The 25,411-nt window shown below is 37.8% G+C and overlaps 1 protein-coding gene across 3 annotated transcripts; it reads right to left on the reverse strand.

Annotated features, from left to right (window-relative positions):
* Positions 1–2,382: 2,382 nt before the first annotated feature.
* Positions 2,383–24,620, reverse strand: rhobtb1 (Rho related BTB domain containing 1). Of its 3 annotated transcripts, XM_084135228.1 has the most exons (10): positions 24,364–24,620; positions 22,163–22,358; positions 21,825–21,928; positions 16,331–16,516; positions 15,212–16,170; positions 14,480–14,598; positions 12,067–12,217; positions 9,731–9,819; positions 6,663–6,768; positions 2,383–5,907 (listed from the first exon to the last, which is right to left on the reverse strand). In XM_084135228.1, the coding sequence occupies exons 2-10, from the start codon at positions 22,340–22,342 to the stop codon at positions 5,738–5,740; spliced, it is 2,064 nt and encodes a 687-aa protein (XP_083991354.1). In that variant the 5' UTR covers positions 22,343–22,358; positions 24,364–24,620; the 3' UTR covers positions 2,383–5,737. The 3 variants fall into 3 exon arrangements, with proteins under 3 accessions (XP_083991354.1, XP_083991356.1, XP_083991355.1); XM_084135230.1 differs by lacking the exons at positions 22,163–22,358; positions 24,364–24,620 and adding an exon at positions 17,143–17,189 and having other exon boundaries at positions 21,825–21,922; XM_084135229.1 differs by lacking the exons at positions 21,825–21,928; positions 22,163–22,358; positions 24,364–24,620 and adding an exon at positions 17,014–17,108.
* Between the last annotated feature and the right edge of the window lie 791 nt (positions 24,621–25,411).

Raw genomic sequence — 25,411 nt, forward strand, 5'->3', positions numbered from 1 at the left:
CAATCACCTTCGAGTCGTAAAAAACAAGCCAATGCACATTGGTGAGTGAGATTTGCATGACAAGCTTCTCCCCGTACATACGAGTATATAAGGCAGTGTGCAACACCCGGCCGTTCAGTGGAGGTACAGGGGATGTGGCGGCGGGACGTAACATTAGGGGGTTACATTAGTAACGAGACGTTACCTGTCAGTCAGTCACGTTCAATGTTACGTCAGAACTGACTGACGAAATGGGATCCCTTTGAAAAGTGCCACAACCGCTGCCCCTTCCCAGCATCCCGTGTAAGGCGCCTGAACCTCTGTACCTGGTGGGACAGAAGGACAGAATTTTTCAAAGTTCACCACCTGGTCCCTGAAAGGAGTGGTGGGAACTTTGGACACAATCCCGGCCGGGGTCTCAGGATTACGTAAGAGTCAGGCGACCCAAATTCCAGGCATGTTTCATGAATAAATCTCTCAATGAGTTAAACTGGCTGTGTCCATATTATGATACACTACATAACATTATTATACAAATTATTATTTTCCATGGTTCAATAGGGTACTCTTGTAAGAAAGTAGCAGTGGCTGGAACAGACTTTATCACCTCCGCTTAAAGGAACACGCCGACTTTTTTGGGACTTTAGCTTATTCACCGTATCCCCCAGAGTTAGATAAGTCCATACATACCCTTTTCATCTCTGTGCGTGCCGTAACTCTGTCTGACGCACCCACCGCTAGCCTAGCTTAGCATAAAGACTGGAAGTAAACAGCTCCAACTAGCATACTGCTCCCAATAAGTAACAAAATAACGCCAACATTTTCCTATTTAAATGTTGTGATTTGTATAGTCACAGCGTGTACAAATAACAAGGTCACATGAGACACAGCCATCTTCTAACTGTATACATACTGGGAACTATATTACTTATTGGGAGCAGTATGCTAGCTGGAGCCATTTACCTCCAGTCTTTGTGCTAAGCTAGGCTAGCGGTGGGTGCGTCAGACAGAGTTACGGCACGCACAGAGATGAAAAGGGTATGTATGGACTTATCTAACTCTGGGGGATACGGTGAATAAGCTAAAGTCCCAAAAAGTCGGCGTGTTCCTTTAAAAAGATGCCATCTAATCCTGTTTACATGAAATAAGCCTGCTCCCGCGCGGGCAGGTTTGAGCTTACGGACAAGTTGCTACGACAGCAACTCCGGGATGAGCTTCGAAGAACCTAACAATCCTGGATCATGTCAAATTGTCAACAGTAAAATCCAGATAACGGAGTAATCCACGTATGAAGAACGGGTCCCAGGTGAGAAAAAGTAACGCAAATTTAACAACACATTACTTTCCATGAAACATTAAAAAAAATTACACAATTAGTTAGTTTTTTGTAAAAGACAATATTGTAACGCATTACTTTTAAAAGTAACTTTCCGCAACACTGCACGTAGTTCATTTTGATACGTTTTTGTATCATCAAGTTCATGGTGAGGTGTGGGAAAATTTCCACATTTTGCTTTAAGACAATTTAAACAGATATTTAAATTTCTAGACTAAATCTGTTCTTTGCTACCCAGCCAAATTATGAAAATATAAGGGTTAAAAGAGTTTTAAGAGTATAAGGGTTAAAATATAATCGTCCATAATATTTTGGGTCTCCTCCTCTCCCCTCCCCCAGCATTTATTTATATATTTATTTTGTTATTGGAACACACAGTACTTGTACAGTTTCCCAGTCAACATTTTTAATGTGTGACTTCGCCAAGTGCTTTTACTCTTCCAGAAGCATGTCCTGACTTGTCACACGCTCCACCTGTAACCCGCTCTTGAGACCTGAGCTCAACCCCTCAGAGGAAACGTCTCGCAGTAGCATGCGATTACAGCTCTGTTGGCAGTTTAACTGAAGTCAATGACAGTCAGCAGCATTAGCCGAATCCTAAACTGACACAGGAAGCCTCACGCACGCCGTTTCCCTACAAGTCAAGTTATATAATCAGATTTTCCCCTCTCGCCAGAACTCGCCCTGTGTGTCAGAGAAGGATTAGGTCGGGATCAAAGAGCCACATTATACAGGATGTCTTTTTTTTCAAACGAGTTATTGAAGCAACTCTAGGGCATTATGTAATATTACTTTTACATACTATTTTATTTAGATGTTAAAATACCTGTGCAAATACCTACATACTTATTGTATGTATATTTTATTTTGCAGATGTTTTGTTGCTTTTTTTATGGTCATGAGATATGACCATGAAAATGTATTAATGTATTAATACTTATAAAACTGTATAATAAAAAATAATGCGGTTTTATGACCATATTAATTGGTTAATAGTAACACGTAAAATAATTTATATCACTGAATTAGAAACATTTTATAGAATAAGAAAACACAATTACTTGATACCAAGTAAAATCAATAATTTATTCAACAATATTCCATTTTTAAAAAATAAATTAATGAAATACATAAATAAACAAACAACCAACTTTAAAGATAATGACCAGCAAGATCAAAGGCATTTAGACAGCAAGAACCAAATGAACCAGCCATTTGGTTTTCAGCAGCTACCAATAGTTAACAATTTCGCCAATACCACTGAAAAAAACAAACAAAAAAACAACAACAACGACAAAAAAACAATCATGGTATCTTATGCATGTGATCATCTATATATTGCTTTGGTAAACTAAATAATATCTACAATATAATGACTAAACTTTATTATTTTTCTTCAAGTATGAACATTCCTCCTTTATTAGGCAGTTACATCGTTCGTCTGGTTTCATTTAGGATACATCGGCACCGACCGGGTGTTTTGTCGAGCAAAAACTGTCATTGTCTTTGCAAGTGTAATAAATATAACACATAAAGCCGCAGTACATTCTTTACCTGTGAAAACAGCCAGTAATATCCTCCCATGAAACATCTAAGTTACATGAATAATTATTCATTACAGGACACAGCAAATCGTTTTAGCTTTCACAACTATGACAATCTTTGAAGTGTAAATAAAGTTACAATCCACTACAGTACATAGGCTATGTGACTTCTAGCACAACAATGGTGGAATTCATGTATTATATGTACTATATGCGAGTAGTGGTTACATTAGGCCTATTTATTTTTGTTAGATATGGTTTGCCCTGAACTAAGCGTGTTTCTAAGCCCTTCTAATTATAAGTGAATGTGTAGTTTGTCAGTAAAGATTAGCATTATGCTACAACACATGGAAGAGACTAGAAAAATAAAGTGTAAAGGCCCGTTCACACCGAGGACGATGACCAAGGTCCACACCACAACTATACCGATAGCGGTACAGAGAAACGGTCATTTTCACAAAGATTTTTTCCAGCCGATGAACGATAAAATTGACCAATCAGAATCCATCCTGCCTTCACGCTGCAAAAGACGCGAGACGCGAACGCAATGGTTAAAGACGTCCGTCTAGTGTGTTTATTGCAGTACAATGAAAAAAAACGCGTTCTGTCTGAACCGCCCCTTAAATATCTCGAGCATTTAAAACGGTTGACGACATAACTGGAGCATGCATATGATAAACAGAGCAATATCGTTCGTTGCTAATGTGAATGTAAAGTGAATGCTAATATACTTACTGCTATTTATCTTTATAGTTATTGTTTGTGGTGTGAACGGGCCTAACTGGTAGACTGTAGCTCCTGTAAAACCTTTTCCAACTGGACAGAGCTGGGTCATTCATATTATGCAGTATATATATGAAGTCGCCATCATATTTAATATTGGATCAAATATTAAACTCACCATTAAAATAAACCCAATTAATTTGTTTTCTTTAATCACAATAAAAATCTCAATTAAAACTTTACGTAATTTCATGTACTAAATTCTCAAAAATAAATAAATAATAATAATCAGTTGCTTATTCTTTTTTTAAATCATAATGTTCATTGGGAATGTTGTTTTAATTTGAAATCAGTTTTAGGTTTTTGATGTTTCCTCATTATTCCTAGTTAAGGCCCGTTCACACCATGGACGATAACTATAACAGAGATTTAGTTAAAAAATTAGTTCTGAATATAAAAGAATAGCAGTCCACACCACAACTATAAGGATAACGTCACAGAAAACCGTTGGAATTACTTTCACAACGATTTTGTCCGGCTGATGAATGATAAAAACATTCACAGCCAATCAGAATCCATCTTGCTTTAAAGAGCTCGAGCATTTATAGCAGCAGACCACAAAACTGCAGCATGCGCTTATAATAAACAGTTTTTGTGTGTTGGTGTGGACGCGAACATAGTTATCGTTATCTTTATAGTTATCGTTCTTGGTGTAAACGGGCCATTAATCTTTTGTAAATTCCGTTTCATGTTGACATCATCGATATGTCAGTTTATATGACCTCTATATAAACTGACTCAACAATAAATTGTAAATGTATTCAGCATTCTGCAACAAAAATAAAAATTCTAAACTCTTTTAAGTCATAAAGTGAGCTGGATATGGTAAAAATTAGGGCATGGCTTCAGCTAGCATGTATCATGATACTAAGCAGGGCAGCCGATCTCGGAGCCCTTCCCAGCTCTACAGCACCCCACAATTTTCCAATATAAATCTATGGTAAAAAATGGAACTGCAACGCGCGCTAATTTAGAGCCATCGAGGCAGATTTCAGACTGTCCCACTTATTTTCACGTTACCCTATATAAACATTGCTCCAGACCAAGACAATATCAATCTGTAACTATTTAGCATGTCTGTTCTTCCTATGTGGAGTACCGTATCAAATTAAAGAAAGTATAAATCCTTTAGGTTAAACATACTCATATGAATAGCCTTTATATAGTTCTGTTGTGTTTGTTTTATGTTTGTTCTGAGAATAGACATCACTTTCTTTTAAGTGATGTTTTAAGCCACAAGCCAATCTCATATTTTTGTCACCATGACCTTTTTGGGGCTCCATATCATCCTATCTTTCCTGTTTCTTGACATTTTGTAAATAATCAAGTTATAATTAATCATTTTAAGTGCCTGAGTTTTACCAGAACATATTTCAAAAAGGACCAGCATATTCTTTTCCAGAAATGCATCCATTTGTTTTGTTTTTGAAAAAGGAGTTCGAAATGTATTGCATAATAGGAATAACCCAGCAATTCATTCCTGTCCCTGCTATTTACATAGGGCTGAATTCTGTAAGCTCTTACAATCACAATGATCAAACTACATCCATTATATTACAATCTACTGCAAGCCCAAATATCAAGTGCTCAAAGTTTTTGGTCATAATCCAAATCACAGGCCTCCCACATTACCCAAAATTTGCCTGAACACAGAATCGTACAATGCTAATTTTGTAAATAAATGTATGTGCTCAGAATTAGTGGCATAATGAGCATTTTCCACTTAGATGACTTCATTTAACAGTGTTAATGCAAATATACAGTATATAGCACCTAAGTGAAAAAAGGAAATACAAGATAAAACAGATTCCCTAATCCTCTTAGTGCTTAAAGATTCTTATGTGTGTAACACAGTCAGATCACTGCTGTGACACAAACATGTCCGACACAACAGCACGATTATTAAAACGAATATTACACCATAAGGAATAGGCTTACATCACCTTCACAGATTTGTTGGCCAGCATTGATTGGACATTGAGATTGTGCTTCAAACCGATTGCTCGTTTAGAGTGGCCTGTTTCATCTTAGTAAAATAGGAAAAGAAGGAACATAAGAGCTTTGAAAATAAAACGAGCTTTAGAATGGTACAGACTCAAGCAACAGCAGGGGACGTGCTCCAGAAACACCAGCGTCGCCTCGAGTGATGTTTATTCAAAACCACATCCTCTTTCTCTCTCTCCTTCTTCACCCGCTGATAGTGATCTTCCTCCTTCAGATACCAGACCGGAGGCCAGCGGTGCTTCTCAAGATATTCCTGGTTTTCTGCTCACATTACAACACAAACCCAGAAAGATGTCAAGGGTGAATAATATACAACAAAGCTTAGGAAGCAGAAATGTGTCCTCTTAAAGGAACAGTTCACCTAAAAATTGTAATTATTAAATTTTTTGCTTTCATGTTTAATTGTTAAAAAAAACCCCACTATTCTTCGAATATTTTGGAAAAATTTCTGTCTGTAACGCTCTGTTTGGTTCCGGCCTCTATGAAGCTCCTCCTTCCGAAAAGGACAGTGTGCTCTGATTGGTCGGCTGGACCAGTGTGTTGTTATTGGTCAACCGTTTTGAGCATGTTTGGAAAATGTCTAATAGTTTCAACACACTACTAACGCAACTGAATTGTTCATGTTCAAACAGTAACTTTATACTAAAGAAAGCTGAAAATGTAAAAAAAAAAAAAGCATAAAAAGTCCTATTTAAGTTGTATGCTGTCAGTTATGCATAAAAGGTAAAAGAACAACTTCACTGTCACTATGAACTATAGTTAAAAAGAGCAACGTAAGCATTTTTCAAAAAATCTCCTTTTGTGTTCCATAGGAATAAAAACTAACAGCATATGGATTTGAAACATTATTTTAATTTTTGGGTGAACTATCACTTTAAGAGGACACTCTTAAAGACTCATCATAGCTACTTCTATGTAATAAAGCAAAATTAAATGTAATTACAGGTGCTTTAAATCATGCAGTTCCAATGACGATGTTTGCATCTGTCTCATAATAGTTCAGGAAATGTTTTTACCCAGCAATTTCGACTTTATCTCTTTGCGGTAATTGGCACATATCCTGTTGTAATGGGTGCAGATGTAGTGTAAACACCAGGCAGCGAGTTGATTAGCATTATGGAACTGTCATCAAAACAAAGAGAATGAAAAACAAGACGTTAACATTGTTTGTATGATAAACAGTCACACTGTTATTTAGTCTAAATATTGGAATACAGTATGATCACTGTAAACAAAGGGTGTCATCTTGTATTCTAAAATTATATTTTGTATTTTACTATGAGTTCTTGCTGCTACTGTCAAATCTTTGAAGGTTATTGCACAATTTAAGGTAGGCTAAATGGAAAATGAAATGGTGCCAACAGTACATGGGCTTATATAGCAACCTATTACAACTCTCAGGGTTGCTCCAAGCCAAGGCAATTATAACTGCAATATGTTTATTGTAGCTTTGGATAAATTACATATAGTAGTTACAGTTATACAGAATACCAGATATTTACAGATATATTTACTTCTGTAATTTGCACCTGTAAAATCACAGCTGATTTTATTGTAGAGACAAAGAGTGTTTACATAAAACATCTTTCTGAAAGCTGTTAAATTACAGTAAAAATATTAAAGCAATACTCTATTTTCTACTAATGTTGCCAGTTGTTTACAGTAAATGTCTTTATGTGTATGTTTTTTTTAAAAAAAGTTTTTTTTATCAATTTAGTATTTACTAGGGCTGGGGAAAATAACACATTAATCTTGAGATAAATCTCTGATTAATATGAAATGTTGAATGTGAGAGATTTTCTGAGAGAAAATTGGCTTGCGGAAAAGTGGTTTCCGCAAATTCAACTGAAAATGCAACTTTTAATAACTTCTGCAGTCTCAAAATGATTCAACTCCTTCATGGCAAGCCTTTTAGTACATAGTAGAACACCCTTTTGCTGTTCTGACCTAATGCAAACGAGATGTAAAACCAGACACCAGCTTCTGGCAGTGTTTCTGAGGAATCTTAGCCCATTCCTCATGCGCAATGGCCTCCAGTTCAGTAATATTCTTGGGTTTGTGTGCTGCAACCTCCTTCTTCAAATCCCACCAGAGATTTTCTATAGGGTTCTAGCCAGGTGACTGTGATGGCCAATGTAGAATCTTCCAGGACTTCTTCTACAACCAAGCCTTGGTGGAATTTGAGGTATGCTTGGGATCATTGTCCTGTTGGAAGGTCCAATGATGCCCAAGCTTCAGCTTCTTCACTGACAGCATGACATTTTCTCCTAGGATTTCCCGATACTTCAATCAATCCATCTTGCCTTCCACACGCTGCAGGTTTCCAGTGCCAGAGGATGTAAAGCAGCCGCAGAGCATCACCGAGCACCACCATGCTTAACTGTTGGCAGAGTGTTCTTTTCAGCATATGCTTCATTCTTCTTCCTCCAGACATACCACTGATCCATAGGGCCAAAAAGTTCCAGTTTTGTGTCATCGCTCCACAGAACAGAATCCCAAAATCTCTGTGGCATATTTATATTATTTTGAGAAAATTGGAGCCAACTTTTCTTGTGCTTTTGGGTCAGTAGTGGTGTACGTCTTGGAGTTCTGGCATGCATTTAGTACGCGCCTTATTGTGCAAGCTGAAACATCAGTGTCTGTTGCAACCAAGTCTTGCTGCAGGTCTTTTGCAGTAACACTCAAGGGTTTTTCTGAAACTGCCTTCTCAGAAATCTGGTTGGAGCCGTTGATAGCTTCCTTTTTCTGCCCCGTCCAGGTAGTGTAACCACTGTTCCTTAAACTCTGAACTTGCGAACTATGCTTCCAACGATGTCTCTAGGAACATTTAATGCTTTTGCTATTTTTTTTAATCCTGTTCCTTGTTTGTGCACGGCAATGATACCTTCTCTTAACTTTTTGGATGATTCTTTTGACTTAGCCATATTTCTAACATGCAGTCAAATGTGACAAACCTAGCTAGTTCAGATATTTTATGTGTTCTTGCACAAGCACACATGAAGTCCTTGATTAGTTACATCAGGTGTGTTTGAGATAACACCTGTTTTGCAGATTTGTGATGTTGTGAGGGATTCTATTCAGGGGGTTGAATAATGCCTCAAGTGGAGGAGTTCAAGTATCTTGGGGTCTTGTTCACGAGTGAGGGAAGGATGGAACGGGAGATTGACAGGCGGATCGGTGCAGCTTCTGCAGTAATGCGGTCCCTGTACCGGTCTGTCGTGGTGAAGAAGGAGCTGAGCCGCAAGGCGAAGCTCTCGATTTACCAGTCAATCTACGTTCCTACTCTCACCTATGGTCATGAGCTGTGGGTCATGACCGAAAGGACAAGATCCCGGATACAAGCGGCCGAAATGAGCTTTCTCCGCAGGGTGGCTGGGCGATCCCTTAGAGATAGGGTGAGAAGCTCGGTCACTCGGGAGGAGCTCAGAGTAGAGCCGCTGCTCCTCCACATCGAGAGGGGTCAGTTGAGGTGGCTCGGGCATCTTTTCCGGATGCCTCCTGGACGCCTTCCCGGGAAGGTGTTCCGGGCATGTCCCACCGGGAGGAGACCCCGGGGAAGACCTAGGACACGCTGGAGAGACTATGTCTCCCGGCTGGCCTGGGAACGCCTCGGTGTCCCCCCGGAAGAGCTGGAGGAAGTGTCTAGGGAGAGGGACGTCTGGGCATCCCTGCTTAGACTGCTGCCCCCGCGACCCGGTCCCGGATAAGCGGTAGAAGATGGATGGATGGATGGATGGGTTGAATAATTTGAAGACTGGAGTCATTAAAAGTTGCATTTACAGTTGAATTTGGGGAAATCACTTGAAACATTTGTTGTGTTGAGCTATTTCAATTACTGAAAGTCTGTAAATTTTGCCATTAAACCTGATTTGCAATGGGGGTTGAATAATTTCGATTATATAACTGAATTTACAATTACAAGTTTTAATATTAGCAGCCGATTAATCGTGACTCACTACAACTATCCTATGTGATCAATTAGTGTTTTTTAATGATCCACAGTACTAATATTTACATTTATACATTTAGCCGACACTTTTCTCTACTATTATTTAACCATTTTAATAACGAAGGATAGATTTACCTGAGCAAGCTCCAGATAGGTGAGTACCTCTCCATCGATATCCTGTCCATCTTTAGATGCTTTTAATAACTCGCTCACGGCGTATTGCTCTGAGGGGAGAAAATATCTGTTAAACAGAAGGTATATTCAGATGAGCTTTTCCCCAATGTCAAGTTTAAGCAAAGCAGTGTTATTTACATAAAATAATATTTCATATGATGCTTTGCTACTCTTGCAGACTGTAAATAATCTGACAGTGCACAAAAAAAGAAAATGTGTTTTCTCCGAGGCGGCGCAGGCTATGCAAAACCTGAGGTAAATAGCTGCATCTGGAGTCACAGATACATTTCAGCCTGTCACCACCACGTCATTAGATAACGTCTGCCGGACAGATTGTACTGTGTGCCACACAAAGCTCTGTGGAGACATTCTCTTTTATTTGGCACCTTGACATCACTCGTTGCTAAGCAACACAGACCGAAAGGGCTCAAAGGCCTGTTTGCTTTGGATCTGAGGTGGTCAAATGGTTCTGTGTAGAGCCCGACCGATAAAGGATTTTTAAGGCCGATACCGATACAAATATTTGGTGATTTAAAAATCCGATATTCCGATATATCGGCCGATATATATTTTTTTTAAAAATCCAGAAACGTGTAACAAAACATGAACAGATTTTCCCTAACATTAGTTATTTGTAGTTATTTAAGAGTCCTCACCCTTACTAAAATAATATAATGCAGTTTAAAAATAAACTTTTTTTTTTTTTAAATTAACTTTATTGTCACAACAGAACAGAATATATTAAAGTTCTGATAAATATAATGTATATTAAAAATACAAACTTAAGATATGAAACAAAGTCCTTTGAACAAAAAAAAATCAACTATTATTATTAATATTGACAGTAATAATTTAAAAAAAAATCAATGATGATGATATTATTATTATTATTATCATCATCATTTGTATTATTATTAAACAAGACAAAGGTCACTCCTAATTCTATCCATCTATTCCATCAAGCTACAACAAACCATTTTCATCATTTGCTGCCTGCTTTCTAAAATCTGCTACTTACTGATGCACTAAATACATTATGTGAGGTAATTAACACATGGTTACCGAGTTGATCGTTCCCTGGGATGCGTTTTCATGAAAATCTAATGTATAATCTCTAAAACAGATTAACGTTAGCTTATAACGCTATGGGGCACAGAGTAAGTAAAAGTAAATCGCTAGTTAATACCACTAACAATGCTCAAAATAGCCTCACACTAACACGGTAGCATAATGAGGGTCCCTACATGCAAACCGAAGCATTGAGAACTTTGTAAGTGTACAGACAGTTTAATAAGAAGATACTTTATAAAGACAGTACATTACGCGTTTACAGGCATCATCTTGGAAAACAGTCTCGACTAGTCGAGTCACGAACGCCGTGCTACGTTAGATTTCACAAACGTAATTCCTATCGACCAGCTCACTTAGCACGGCGTTCGTGACTCGACTAGTCGAGACTGTTTTCCAAGATGACGAATGGCTGTAAACGCGTAATGTACTGTCTTTATAAAGTATCTTTTTATTAAACTGTCTGTACACTTACAAAGTTCTCAATGCTTCGGTTTGCATGTAGGGACCCTCATTATGCTACCGTGTTAGTGTGAGGCTATTTTGAGCCTTGTTAGTGGCATTAACTAGCGATTTACTTTTACTTACTCTGTGCCCCATATACTAGTGTTATAAGCTAATCTGTTTTTAGAGATAAAACTCTTTACATTCGATTTTCATGAAAACGCATCCCAGGGAACAATCGACTCGGTAACCATGTGTTAATTACCCCTACAGTAACGCACACTTGGATTTCACACACGTGTAAAAGAAAAGCTAACTTTTATGCACAGGCTAGCTGCTATGTTTGATACTTTTTCTCTATGTCTAAGTGTTCACTCCTCGCATGCCTAACTTACGTTTTACAATACAGGGACTGGAACTACAGATATGCTAGTTATAAATACAGTTATCATTACTTTATTTAGGCAGAATAAGTTCGTTGTGATTTCCAAGCTCATTGATGTTAGCAGTCTTCCTTGTATAGTGCCCTCTGGTGGACAAACTATGCAGCGCCAACACTCATAACATGGTTGCAGGGTGTTTCGTCCGCTTTTATTTTATTTTTTAAATATTCATTTATCGGCCGTTATAAATGCCGATACCGATAGTTTGGAAAATGACTAATATCGGCCGATAATATCGGCCCGCCGATATATCGGTCGGGCTCTAGTTCTGTGCTTGAGGAATGCGTGTGGTGTCTTGTGTGTCATTTGGAGCGTGTGGCGGGGCATTGGCAGAAACCTCACCTGTCAGGGCAATGAGCCGTGGAAGGCACAGTCTGTTGGCCAGGGCGATTAGCTCCATTGGGTCCAGGTCTGCCATGGGCGACAGCTGACTGGTGTAGAGATACTCGAGCACTGCCTGCATACATACCCTGCTGGTGTTGGGGAATGAGACCTGGCAACACATATGAACGTACGTCATTATACATTTTTTTCAATCCCATTTGGTGCCACTAAGTCAGCGTGAAATAGCATTTACATCCCATTTACTTCTGAAATATGACATCGTTCTTGAGTGAAATAGGACATTGGTGGAAAAAATGTAGAATGAGACTTGATTAAATTGCGTGGGCATTTTTATATGACAGGTGTTTGGAGAGGTTGAAAAATAAAAGGACTTGTGACATCTACCAAAGAGGAAAATCAGTTAAAAGGCAGAGCTAGTTATAAAAATGCTCAAAAAACCCTGCAGTTGTTACCTACAATATTGTTTTCTGCTCGATCTAACCTAATTTGTGAGGTTGATTTATTCAGACGACATAAAATTTTGACCTCAATCAAATTTACATGAAGTTGTTACCAGGTGAAGCACATTTTTTAGGTTCCTTGGTCAATATAATAATATGTATTATTTTATATATTAAATATATTAATATATATTTTTATATACTACTATACATTGGTAAATATCATAATATTATTAATAATAATAATATGTATTATTTTATATATTTATTTATTTTAATATATAATCAAAATGTATAATTATAAATATATTTTATATATAACTATTATTAGTAGTATTCTTGTTATTATTTATGTATTTATTTTGTAATATAGTGTGTTGCTGAGTTTATTTCAGTAAGTTATTGTAGTTTTTTGGGGATTAATAATTATGCTGAATATTTTTGAGACCAGTTAAATGTAATTTTGATTTCATGTGGACTTTCACAGGATTTATGGGCGATTACAAAAGAAATGTAATACTCACACTAGAGATTTGAATTCGACCATTGAAGAAATATGCTCAAGAGCACCAACAATTAAAAAGATAAAAAATATATATATTTCAGAACAGAAACAATGTGTGTTTAGCAGTCTCTGGTCAGCTGATTGGAAACGGGACTTTTCAGTCTTTAATCTCTATGAAACGGATGGTCGGCTCACCAGCAGCCTAGCATTACTAAGCACATTTGAGCAGAACATGCAGATAGATGCTGCTACGTAACCCATTACATAATACTCTTCAAGGGCAAGCACAGTCTGTGTTTCGCTGGGGTAGTCAACCACTCCAAAAGAGAGCGCAAGAAAAAGAGGCATGCTCTCTCGGATTTGAGCAAGCACTATAGATAGACTTATGTCTGAAAGTAGGACGCTGCCTAAAATATAGCTGTCCCAATTGTTACACTGGCATGAAATGTCAGAGCACTAAGGCAAATAAAAATGACTGGCCATCATGCATTAAGTCCCATGTGCAAAAATTATCCATAGAAGAAAACAGATCACTGTCTCTGAATGACGTCTGCTTTTCCTCCTCAGGGAGGAAACTCGGTTTTATTCCACCTTGGCTTTATTCCACCTATTAAGGAGGAAATTACTGAACAGTGCCACAGATGAAAGCGTCTATTTGGACAGTGGAAGCAGGATTAAGTGTGCATGTGGCATCCGTGGAGCCAGCAAAAAGCATAATGTTTGCTTCAAACAGAAGGAAGTAGCTTACCTGTATCGATGGTGCATCTCAGCTCATTAATTATGAATTATGCATGTCAATGGCTAGGCAATTAAAATGAATTATTAATTATGATGCTATCTATACTATAAGGTTATTATCATTAACAAATATACGTAATCTAAAGTAACTCTATAAACAATATAAGTAAAATCTAAAGTAACACTATAAATGTGCACTAAAATATAGACAAGAACTTGACAGAAGAAATTGAGTTCAAGATAAAAGGAAAACAGTTGTTTTCCAAATAATAATAAATCAATAAAAAGAATGAACAATTACTACAGATAAACTTAAATTGAAAATCAATGCAAAACAAAATACAAATGAATGACATTTTTCAAAATGTAATAACCCTGCTATATTATAAATGTCTTGTAAAACAAACATCATTCACTCCCAAGCTCATAAGAGCTGACAGATCATTCATCACCGCAAAAATAGATTTTCAAAACGTCACTTAGAGACACCAGACCAGACTATTTTAGTTATTCAAGAATTTGATGCAATTTGTTGACAAGCCAATGTCTGTAAAATGTGTCAGTGCGCATCTATTTGAGTATATATTCACATGTAAATGTCTGAGCGGTGTGACCTTGTACCATCTGTTTATGAACTGGCAGACTCATTACTGCTTAAGGATAAAATAAAGATGTAAACTTTTCAGTGCCCTAACTGGAGCTCATTAAACATTGTTTTCACACTCACCTCGTCATTTGCACTCTCCATGAAAGAGCCCCCAAATAAGGCAGCCATCCAGTCACAGCTTGAGATCAGCAGTGGTTTGTGGGCGTTAATGGTGCCATCATCCAAACTGAACACCACATCTGCAAAGACAGTCCAACACACCATGAGTAACTGCTCTTTACAAAGTAATCTTTTATAGCATCTTTGCTATCCCATTATACACCACTAATGCTTTATCACATCAACAACAGTGTTGGAAATTAAATAACTGAATGTAGTGACGCTATTAATAACTATGTTTTTTCAGTATGACAGTAGTTTCAGTAAAACATGCTGCTTTTAATGAAATACTTATCCAATAAGCAGCTGTATATCATGACAAACTGCAACATCGCGCATAGCTTGAATGTAGTTAGCAGCTTTCTTATGGCTTGACAGTAGTTACATGTACATTTATCCATTTTTTAAAGCAACAAGATATATCATTCAGTCCATGCATTCACTGGGAATCAAACCCATGACCTTGAAGTTGCTAGCACTGTTTGAGCTACATACCTGTAGTTGAAATACTTTTAATTATGAAAAGCTTGTGGCTTGGTATTCTATTAAAAAGTAATTTCCTCAACAATACATTTCAGGAGGCTTGCAGATGTTGTAGCAGATGTAGCAGATGTTGAAATAATCATTTTCAAGTCAGACGTTACTTTCTCAATCAATGTAAGATAAATTAAACACATCTGGGTTCCTTAATACCTGTGAAATTATTCTTGGCGAGACACTCTTTGATTCGGTTTGCCTTTCTCACATGGAATGCTTTTGTGATCTCTTGATTCATGAAGCCCTCATTGTTCATGATATTCTCCACCATCATCCTGAGATCAAACACTTCTAGGATCTCTGCAATCTGGGCGATTTTCATCAGGTCCTTCTCCTTTTCATCCAGCTCACCAGTGTAGAGGAAGCGTAGGACGGCACTGAATGGTCCATTGTGGATGGAATGATCCATCTTCACAACAGTCATAAGAGCCGGCGTACCCGTGACTGGGTTGATCACGCTCTCCTTGTGGATGCTGTAGAAAGCCTTGCTCCAAGAGGCCAGGGACAGCCTGGTGCGCCGGTGCATCCCACTTAAACTCATCACCTTGAGGGTACCATCACTCTTGGATGCCCGGAGCGAGCAAGGCGAAAGGTTGGGGAGAACAGTGACGTCCTCTTCTGTGTCCAGGCTTAGTGTGCGCATCAGTTGATCCCGCCTGTGACGCTCTGTTACCACCAAGCACTGGGACTCATCCGAGAAATCCATTTGAAAGAGGTCGAAGAATTTGGACGATGAGGTAGACAGGTAGATCCTGTGGGCAAACAAGTGGACGTGTTCCTGAATGATGAACATTACATCAGCGCACAGGGGGCTTTCAAGAAGTTGCCTTGGGCCATCCCGGTTTTTGGCTGGGCACTCTGGGATCTTAATGAGTGGTGGAGGTGCTTTGGGTGGCAAAAATGGTGCCTGCAGCAGTGGCTTCTGGACCTTCCTCAGGTGGGACTTCCAGAACTGTAGGTGGCGTCTGGAGATGAGGGCTGCTCGGATTGCATTATCAAAGATATCCTTGATACCAAACTGGTCGAAAACACTTGTCTCGTAGTATGGGATGCCAAGCTCTTTGGCTACCTCCCTTCCACTCTCTGGAGGCAAAATATCTCCAGGTTTAATAGGCCTGTGAGAGACAAATAAATACAGTCAGTTCTCGCATTAATGTGACAGCGCAACTGGTTAAAGCGTATGCAACTTGATCCTGAGGGGAATTTTCATAGGAATTGCAAAGGAATAGCTGTGAATTGCAAAGGAATAGGGACAGGGGATTTAGTTACCAGTACCTTGATAATGGTCGCCTAGCTCGATTGACTGCCTCCAGGTCAGCATAGCGCAAGTCCAGCTGGCAACCGACCAAGATGACGGGTGTGCGTGGACAGAAGTGCTTGATCTCGAGGTACCACATGGTTTTAACATGATGTAGGGAGTTGGGATTGGCGATGGAAAAGCAAAGAACCACTACGTCAGACCTTTGAAAGTGAAAGGTAAAAAGGAAATCAGTTAATTTTCCAATGAAAACTAGTCTGGGCAACAACACAGGACAAGACACCACGTAACACGCATGCTAACAGGATTTTAAGCCAAGAGTGTCGTATGTGACAGGTGCCAAGCGGTATCCGTAGAAACATCACAGTCCTTCAGTGTTTGGTGGACATGCAAAACCTGCAATATTAATGCCAGCCTGACATTGACTCGTTGACAGCACGCAAAAAGATTGCCTTTAGTTTAGACACAATGAATGCCCAAGACTACAAACTCCTTTGGCAATGCTTTTTTGGCTGCATCTGTGAGGACTAGAACAAACATGGTCAACAAAACAGACAAAACAAAAGCACAAAGAGGATGACATGCAGACATTCTGGCGCACTGCTGGCATACCTTCCTGAAGCAAGATTAGTACAAAGTCTATCCTGGGGAGGGGAGCAACACCCGTCACCACACAAGTAGGTGAATAATGTATAATCACCCGTTTGCCATCGTCCACAAAAGGAATCGTGCATTTCTTGCTGACTGGGCAAGCAAAGGTCTCAGCTACCACACCACATACTTGGCAATGCAGAGAATTATGGAGATGCTAGCAGGCTTGACGACTTACAGTGTCTCTCTTATGTTTCACAGGCTTGCATAAAGATCATAGGAGCCCTACAAACAAAAAGAGGCACAGAACAATGCTACATAATAATTTGCCTTTGTAGTCAATGACAGTTCAGGGAAATCTGTCTGAAGGAGAACAACAATACTTCCACAATCTTTAATGACAAGTCCAAAGATACAGTAGCCCAGAGTCTGATATCAAGCAGCTTTTAAGACGTGAGGTTGAAGATATCTGAACACTTTGATATGGCACAGCATGGTCCCAATAATTGCTAGGCTAAAGACTATCCTGCCTGCAGTAATTGTTTGCTGACATCTCCGGTCGAAATGGGGCTCTTGGCAGATCACCCTAGTGCTCTAGAGACAAGCCTGTTTTGATGTTAAGCCAAAATCAATGCACTTCTGGTAAAACATGTAGCACTTATTTGGACTTCATAATGTCTTGGAGGGCCAGCATGGATGCAGTTTGCCCTTTCAGGAACTCAACAATAACTCCCTCAACCTGAATAAATGAGAGTAAATCAGCCTATAAGCAGCGATTATCCTTATTAACCATACATCAATCCAGGGAGTAAAATCCTCTTAATTAGCAATAAAACGAAACACACTAACAGAAGGAGTCATTTTAATATTGCTACATCCATGCAAGAGGGTCTTTGTCTCCTTTAGGTGAACTCATGTAGACTGATTGCGGTAAAGGTTGTATTTTTCCACTGTCAACAATGTCAGCTAATCACCCAGATTTATGACTTCTCTTTCACTGAGTTGTTTCTTCTCGTTTATCACAAAACGAACCAGTCACTCAGCAAGAGATATGTAAGTATATACTGTGTGAGAGTGAAAATGTTGAAGTAATTGATATGTTGCAATTGTGTTTTTCTAAGATGAGGAAGAACTTGATATTCAGGAGCGTTTGTTACACCACTTCAAGTGGAGTTGTTGTATAATTTATATGAATATTTGACGGCAGGTTGAAAAATGCGTCTCTTCCAGTCAGATTTTGGCACTATCTATTCTATAATATTTCTTTTTGTTTTTAACATAAAATGATAGTTTACTCATTTACTCACTCTCATATTGTTCCAAACCTTTCTTCTGTGGAACGTAAAATAGGATATTTTGGGAAATGCATCAGTTTTTTGTTTGTTTGACTGTCTATACCTTCTGCTCCACAGAAGAAAGAAAGCCATACAGATTTGCAATGTCATGAGGTTTAGTAAATGATGGCAGAATTTTCATTTTTGGTTGAGCCATCCCTTGAAATGTTACATAATGTGAGATTTATCATTTTTCATGAATAAATCATATCTTTTAGTCTGCGTCCATAAAATTCCAAAATGAGATGATGCAGCATTCATGTTGTTGTTTTTCCATTATATAATATTATTGATACTGTGATATAAGCATTTATTCATGCTGCCCTCCCCTACTATTATCCTGTGCTCAAAAAGCAGGGCACACATTTCTCACGCTTCTATTTGGTAGTTACAGACAGGACATGGGAATTCTGAGAGGTGTAGGACTTTAGAATCTGGTTCCTAAATTATGGGCTACTGCTAAAGACAACAGAGTACACCACTAACACATTGAAGCCCTGGGCAGTGAGCATCTAGAGGTCATTCTTTAAGTCAGAGCCAAGCTTTATGACTCCAGACCTCAGTGTCTTGGTGTTATTTTAGGATGCAATAAAGCAAGGAAGACTAAAAATATAATTCCATTGAACATGTCAAGTGTGTTTGATTGAAGTAGTCTAGTGTATCTGGATTGAGATGGGTTTAGCACTAAATCATGTCATACTCTTTCTCTTGTAGGGTAAATATACAGACAACCTTTCTTTGGATTTCTAAAGTCTCTCTTCAGACTGTCAGAGGGAAGAATCGGGTCATACCCATCCTGTTGAACACCATCTGTTAAACAACTCCAAAAGGACATAAGAACTGAACACTCCAGGAATATCATTTCTCTGAAACGGATTATTGGACTGTGTCTCATTCCCCTCTCTAGCTGGTTTGAATCAGTATATCATGAACATGAATTTGGGTGCTAACAATCCACTAAGCACTGGGACACTGATGACTAAATTACATTTGACATGACAAGATCACTCAATTAAATGTAAATGATATATATCAAAAACATAGCTTTATAACAAGGCATGAGCTCCAGGTATTATATTCCAGCAACGTAAAGTAAATATAGCGATCAGATGATGCCCTTTTTTCAAAGTGCATTCTGGGATTTCATAGGGACCGAACTTTAGAGGAAATGACTTTGATTCCCTCTGCAGTCACGAACAGTAATATTGAACTAGGCAGTGGATTAACACACACCCGGTAGTCTAATATCGTTAGTTAAGATGTTTCTGCCATCTCTTACTAAAAATGTAATTTCGTTAAAAAAAATCTTGCTGAATAATAAGTGAGGTTTACCATGAATATAACACCAACCATAATACCTTTCAGTAAAAACTGGCCAGATATCAGTAATATTACCTAAATGTGTTTGTTTTATTAACAGTTAAACAAAAAAATGACCCTGAATGAAATAGCAAAAATAAGAAAATGAATGCTGCATGCTAAATACATCTGTCAACATAACATAATTGATGCTAATTATGTTACCACCACTATACCGAAATGAGAACATTCTATGTTTATTCAGTTCTGAAAATGCCATAAAAAGAAAGCATGAGAAGCAGTGAGCGTGTGATGAATGCAAAGAAACACCTCATTAAACAAGTGCTTGACACAAAATGGCCATGAGTTAACATAACAGTGCTCAGCTGTCATGTTCGGCACACATTCAGTTGCAAATAGCTCAGTGTCTGATGTCAGAGCGAATGATGAAAGCATATGATGGCAAGATGCTTCCTGTCTTTCTGTTCAGTAAATTGGTGGCATTTGTGAACTAAAGAAGCAATTAAAATTTTTCTCTGGTAATTTGTTGAGATATTAACTAAAGAGCACTGTGACATTTTCTCATGCATACCCTCATATTTATTTTATTTAGTTTAATCTTAGTCACACTGATTGCAATAATAAATAAATAAATAAATAAATACAATGCACCCTAATGAAATTAATTTAATTTAACAAGGAATTAAAAAGATAGTTCACCCAAAAATGAAACTTTTGTCATCATTTTCTTTCATGTTCTTTCGCACCTACAGTATATGACTATATTTCTTCTGAGGAACACAAAAGAAGAAGATGTTCAGCACTATGTTCACACTGCTCTATTCTATACAATTAAAATGAATGGTAAACAACAAAAAACACCTGCAAAAGTAGTAATACAATAGCTAGGGTGTCAGAACTGAAATTTAAACTTGTATTCTTAAGTATCAAGCTCTCAAATCTCATTTGGAAATGCACATATAACATGGTAAGTGATTGGTTTAAGTGACAGACAAATAATGTTACGTGTATGTTGCATTCAAAAGGTATAGTTCAGCCAAAAATGAAAATTCTGTCATCAATACTCACCCTCATGATGTTCCAAACCCGTAAGACTTTTGTTCATCTTCAGAACACATATGAAGATGTTTTTAATTAAATTTTAAAACTAATCCATATGAATTGAGCAGATTAGTCCAACATTTTCTGAAGACACTTTATATGATGAACAGATTGAATTTAGGCTTTTATTCAAAAATAAACATTCAACTCACACATCAGTTGTTGTAAATGGAAGCTCATGCATGCTTGCTTGACGTGTGAGAACCAATGAGGCTCATTCTCGAGTTACGCAGCATGTTTGAGCTTCAGCATGAACCAATGAGGTTTGTTCTCGTGCGTCAAGCAGGTTCGGTTGAGCTTTTATTTATGTTCGCTGATCAATGTTTATATATGATTAAAAGACTAAATTAAATCTGTTCATCATATAAAGCGATCATGTCTCTTCAGAAAATTTGGACTAAACCGCTCAATTCATATGGATTAGTTTTACGATCTCTTGAACTTTTTTAAGTGGTAGTTGCGTAGCTGTCAATGAAAGGACAGAAATCTCTCAGATTTAATTAAAAGTATCTTCATTTGTGTTCCGAAGATGAACGAAAGTCTTACGGGTTTGGAACAACATGAGGGTGAGTAAATGATGACAGAATTTTCATTTTTGGGTGAACTATACTTAAATTCGGCAACCTACGTGTCCCACAGAAATATTATTATATGTTGTATTATTATATGTTATTTCATAAATATTATATCACAGTAAACGCTTTATAAATCCATACAACTATAGCAGCAGATGACTATTATTATTTGTTACACAGAAAAGGGTAATGGCACGGGTTGATCTTTGGTTTGCCAATAAGCGGAAAGGGCCGTTTCATGCCCCCCTACACATGGAAGCTGAATACTTCAAGCTGAACCTAAAAAATTAAGCTGGAATCTTTTTTCTTTTCTTTTCTTTTTTTAACATTTTCTGCTTTCAGTATTTAAAATAAATAAATAAATAAATGTACACGGACCAACACACACCAAGAAGCATTACCTTTGAATATACTTAAATATTTTAAAATAGAATATTTGAATGTTGATTGTTCTGAGAGATTCATGGTGCATTTTGTTCATTTTAGCTTAGCTTAGCTTTAGCTTAGCTTTTCATTTTTGGGTGAACAATTCTTTTAAGCTAGCCTCACTATTACACAGGAAGTGCAAATCAAACAGAATGTATTTGTACCTCCCGTAGGCGAAGCGTCTGTCTTTGTGATGGTCTCCAAAGGTATCCCATAGCCGGAGGGACACACTTACGTCATCCACAACATCTCTGGAACGCTCTAAGACCTACAAGGAGTCATAGCGTTAATTCGGCTTTTAAAGTAGCACCCCTGCCCCGGAGCAAAGAAGACCACAGGCGTATTTGATCTTTTTCTGTAATCTGTTTCCCTTCTGCCAGCTGAAATTTAAATGAATCCTGACAGAAGCAAATCTGGGGATCATGCGCTCATTATCTCCAGCCATGGGCCTGACGTACTGCAATGATAATGGCAAGGTAAATTTAATTGAGACCAGATTTACCTCTTGACAGACTCTGTACTGGTCGATGGCCCAGACGGTGGGTACATGGGTGGCCAGCAGTTGGTATTGGGTCAGGGTAGTGTTGCAGGCCCGGGCACAAATAAGGCGAGTCTTCCCCACGGCATTGTCTCCTACAACAACACACTTGATGGTCTCTACGTTGGGTCTTTCGTAGTCCATACTTAACTTTAGCACCCTATGACAAGAGGAATTATTGTACAACAATTCATAACGACGCACATTCATACTGGTATTTCATTTCAGAAAGCAGAAGCCGCAGAGAGCGTTGACCTTGCTGTGGGTCAATGAAACCTCAATATAATACAGGACTTCTTGTTTTCGCATTCCTAAAATAGTTGCCCTACATTATATCCACTTATTCCTGCTGAGTGGGACAAAACACAACCCATATGACTTTCTTGACAGATGCAGTGTGCATGACTGCAAATATAAAGATCATTTTAATTAAAAACTAAAAAAATTCGAAATATTTGCTAACAATATAAGAGTGTGTTTAATGACAGCTCTGGTAATTATCGGCTGTTAAGTCTTTGGCAGGTGCATCTAATATAATCATTAAATAATAACATTAACAGTAAAGATAATCCATGTGGTATTATTACTAAATATTGAAAGCATACAATTATTTCTCATGTCTTAACTCCAAGGGGAAAAACACGTCTGATTACATAATACAATATTAAATTACTGATGTGGCCTTTTATCACTCCAATTAGTGCTGATACATGATGCAGCATCACCTCTAATTTTCACCTTCACACCTTCAGTACATCTTCCACTGGATCTTTTGTTAAAGGTGAGGTGTAAAAAAGCATTCTCTGAAAAATCATCACTGAGACTTTAATTCCTATACCTCAAAAATGTCTTAACAGTGATGTCAATCAGCATAGATCAGCTATCTGTAAACTTGTGCATTAAAAATTGGATTAAGGCATGTGTATTCATTCAGCATGATGACAAAACTTCCATGCATGCACCTCTGTATGCACCTCTGTGCTCTCTATAACTACCACAGTGTTATCCACTCATTTTTATGGTGAAATCTCTTTATATACAGTACGAAGACAGAGTCATTGGCATTTTTTTCAGGGGCTGTTGCAATTTAACTTTGAACAAATAATGAGGTTTTAGCAAGAATCAGTTCTGAAATTGCTGTCTTAAATGTTTTATTAAAACCAAAGTGGTACCCAGGTTTACTGCATTTTTCCAACCACTTACAATTACAGATGAAGAAAGCCAAGTTGAATCGAGTAGAAATGGAAAAGTAAATGGGTAGTAAGAAACAAAGTCATGATTTTTATTTAAAGCACATACATCTGGAGTGACTATTGCATTCAAGTGTGAACTTGCAGAACAGTCATACAAAAACCTACTAACCCTAACTGCTGAATCAAGAGATATTGCAGTGTGTATGTCATATACATTAAAATGTAAGGTAACACTTTATTTTAAGGTGACGTATTTACACTTTACTGTATGTACATACTATAGTAATAACAGTAAATTATGCATAATTATAACTAACCCTAAACCAGACCCTAACCCTAAGTACATGTAGTAAATTAATAGTACTCAGTAGCCTACTTGTTTGAGTAAGTACAATGCAACTAGCCTACATCCTAAAATAAAGTGTAACCGAATGTAAACATGTAACATTAGTGCACACAGTGAAACGTGGAAGCATGCAGGTGCCCATATAAGACGTTATTCATATCTCATCTGACCCTTAAAAATTATTACCCCACAAGTTGACATTTTATTATTATTAATGTGAATAAAATAAGTTAATTTAGATGCTACCACACAAAACAAATATTTTCATTTATGTAATTATTTACCGTTCATAGATGAAACATTTTCATTGCTGAAAATGCAAATAGTAGGCTAATGTAGTAAACTTGCAAAGCAATGACGTTAGTTATGTTGTGCATTTTTACCATAGCCGTATGGAGAATACTGACATTACTCCACATTGTCCACGAAATGTAATTTTGGGAAATAATTCCATAACCAACAAAAATTCGATTATAATCTACTCATAGCCTAGCATATTTAAAAACAATACATCGTTGTCTCTATTTAAGAAGTTGATCAACTGTCCTACAAGGTGCATGATGAATTACACGAGGACACCACCCTGCAAACAAAAGCCATCACACGCTGGACACAAGCATACGTACCGTGTCTTTGTGATGTGAGTGTTTATTGTTGTCAGAAGTCAAGAATTCTGAATACAGTGACTGCAGCTTGCTGATGTTATGAAAGAACAATCGCTCGTCGCTAGCTGGGGAAATGCTGCAAAACCATCTCCTAACCGCCACCACGTCCCCGTTTGTGCGCAAAAAAAGTTAATTCCTATATACTTGCAAGCGTATAGACTGGTAAATAAGCGGGGATATTGTGTCCTTCCCGGTCGCGAGGCTCTTTGAGAGAATCATCATCTGTCGCGAGTCAGATGCGGCTTCCATTGTGACGTCAGAGAGCCGGTGCTATTAATAGCGCGCGCGTACGATTTCATTCAGGAAAACAAGGTGCCTCATATGTGCTGTGAGACAAACAGGAGCATCAGCCAGCGTCTCGAAGCTCATTTTCACCGGAACACAAAGCAAAACGTGTTCATTTAATATAAGAATCATCTTAAAGGTGTTCAAATTGAATTGCTTATTTGCTACAGACTTGACATATGACTGCATAAGTGCCAGTCACTATCGAGGCTGGTAGCCATTTAAGTCTAACTCTGTATAACAAGGCATTATGCTGTAAATCTCCACAGGATATTAAATTTATTCTGAATTTATTTTACAAGCACAGTCAGACACACACACACACACACACACACACACACACACACACACACACACACACTTCTTTACACTCTGATTAGATGCTAATCAAACAGAAGGGTCTGTTGTCTATCATTTTAATCCAAATAAGTAGATTACTATTGTCGTGGAAATTACAACCTACTTAATCTGACTTCTTCACCACGGACATTTTAAACAACTTCCAGTTGTTAAAAATAATAACTACAGTATCCCAATGTAATTTCCTGAATCCTTACAATACAATACAATACTTTCCTGAAGTAAGGTGACGGCGTCCCGTCAAGAAGCTACTATCACCTCAATCACACTTGAGCTGTTTCTTTTGTTGTCTTTTGAGCATATCTTTAGTAGGCTACTTCTATTATAGATGTTTTGTTGTTGTCTTTCTCAGCTGTACAGCATA

Source organism: Abramis brama (genome assembly GCF_963993115.1).
Source record: "Abramis brama genome assembly, chromosome: 14".
In the NCBI taxonomy this organism is placed as follows: domain Eukaryota; kingdom Metazoa; phylum Chordata; class Actinopteri; order Cypriniformes; family Leuciscidae; genus Abramis; species Abramis brama.

Coding starts and splice junctions, on each gene's coding strand:
- rhobtb1 (XM_084135228.1), bottom strand. CDS start 22,342: ATGGACTACGAAAGACCCAACGTAGAGACCATCAAGTGTGTTGTTGTA. Junction 14,599..15,211: donor CGCCAAGAATAATTTCACAG/GTATTAAGGAAC, acceptor CTGTCTTTGCAG/ATGTGGTGTTCAGTTTGGAT. Junction 6,769..9,730: donor CCTATCTGGAGCTTGCTCAG/GTAAATCTATCC, acceptor TTTTGATGACAG/TTCCATAATGCTAATCAACT.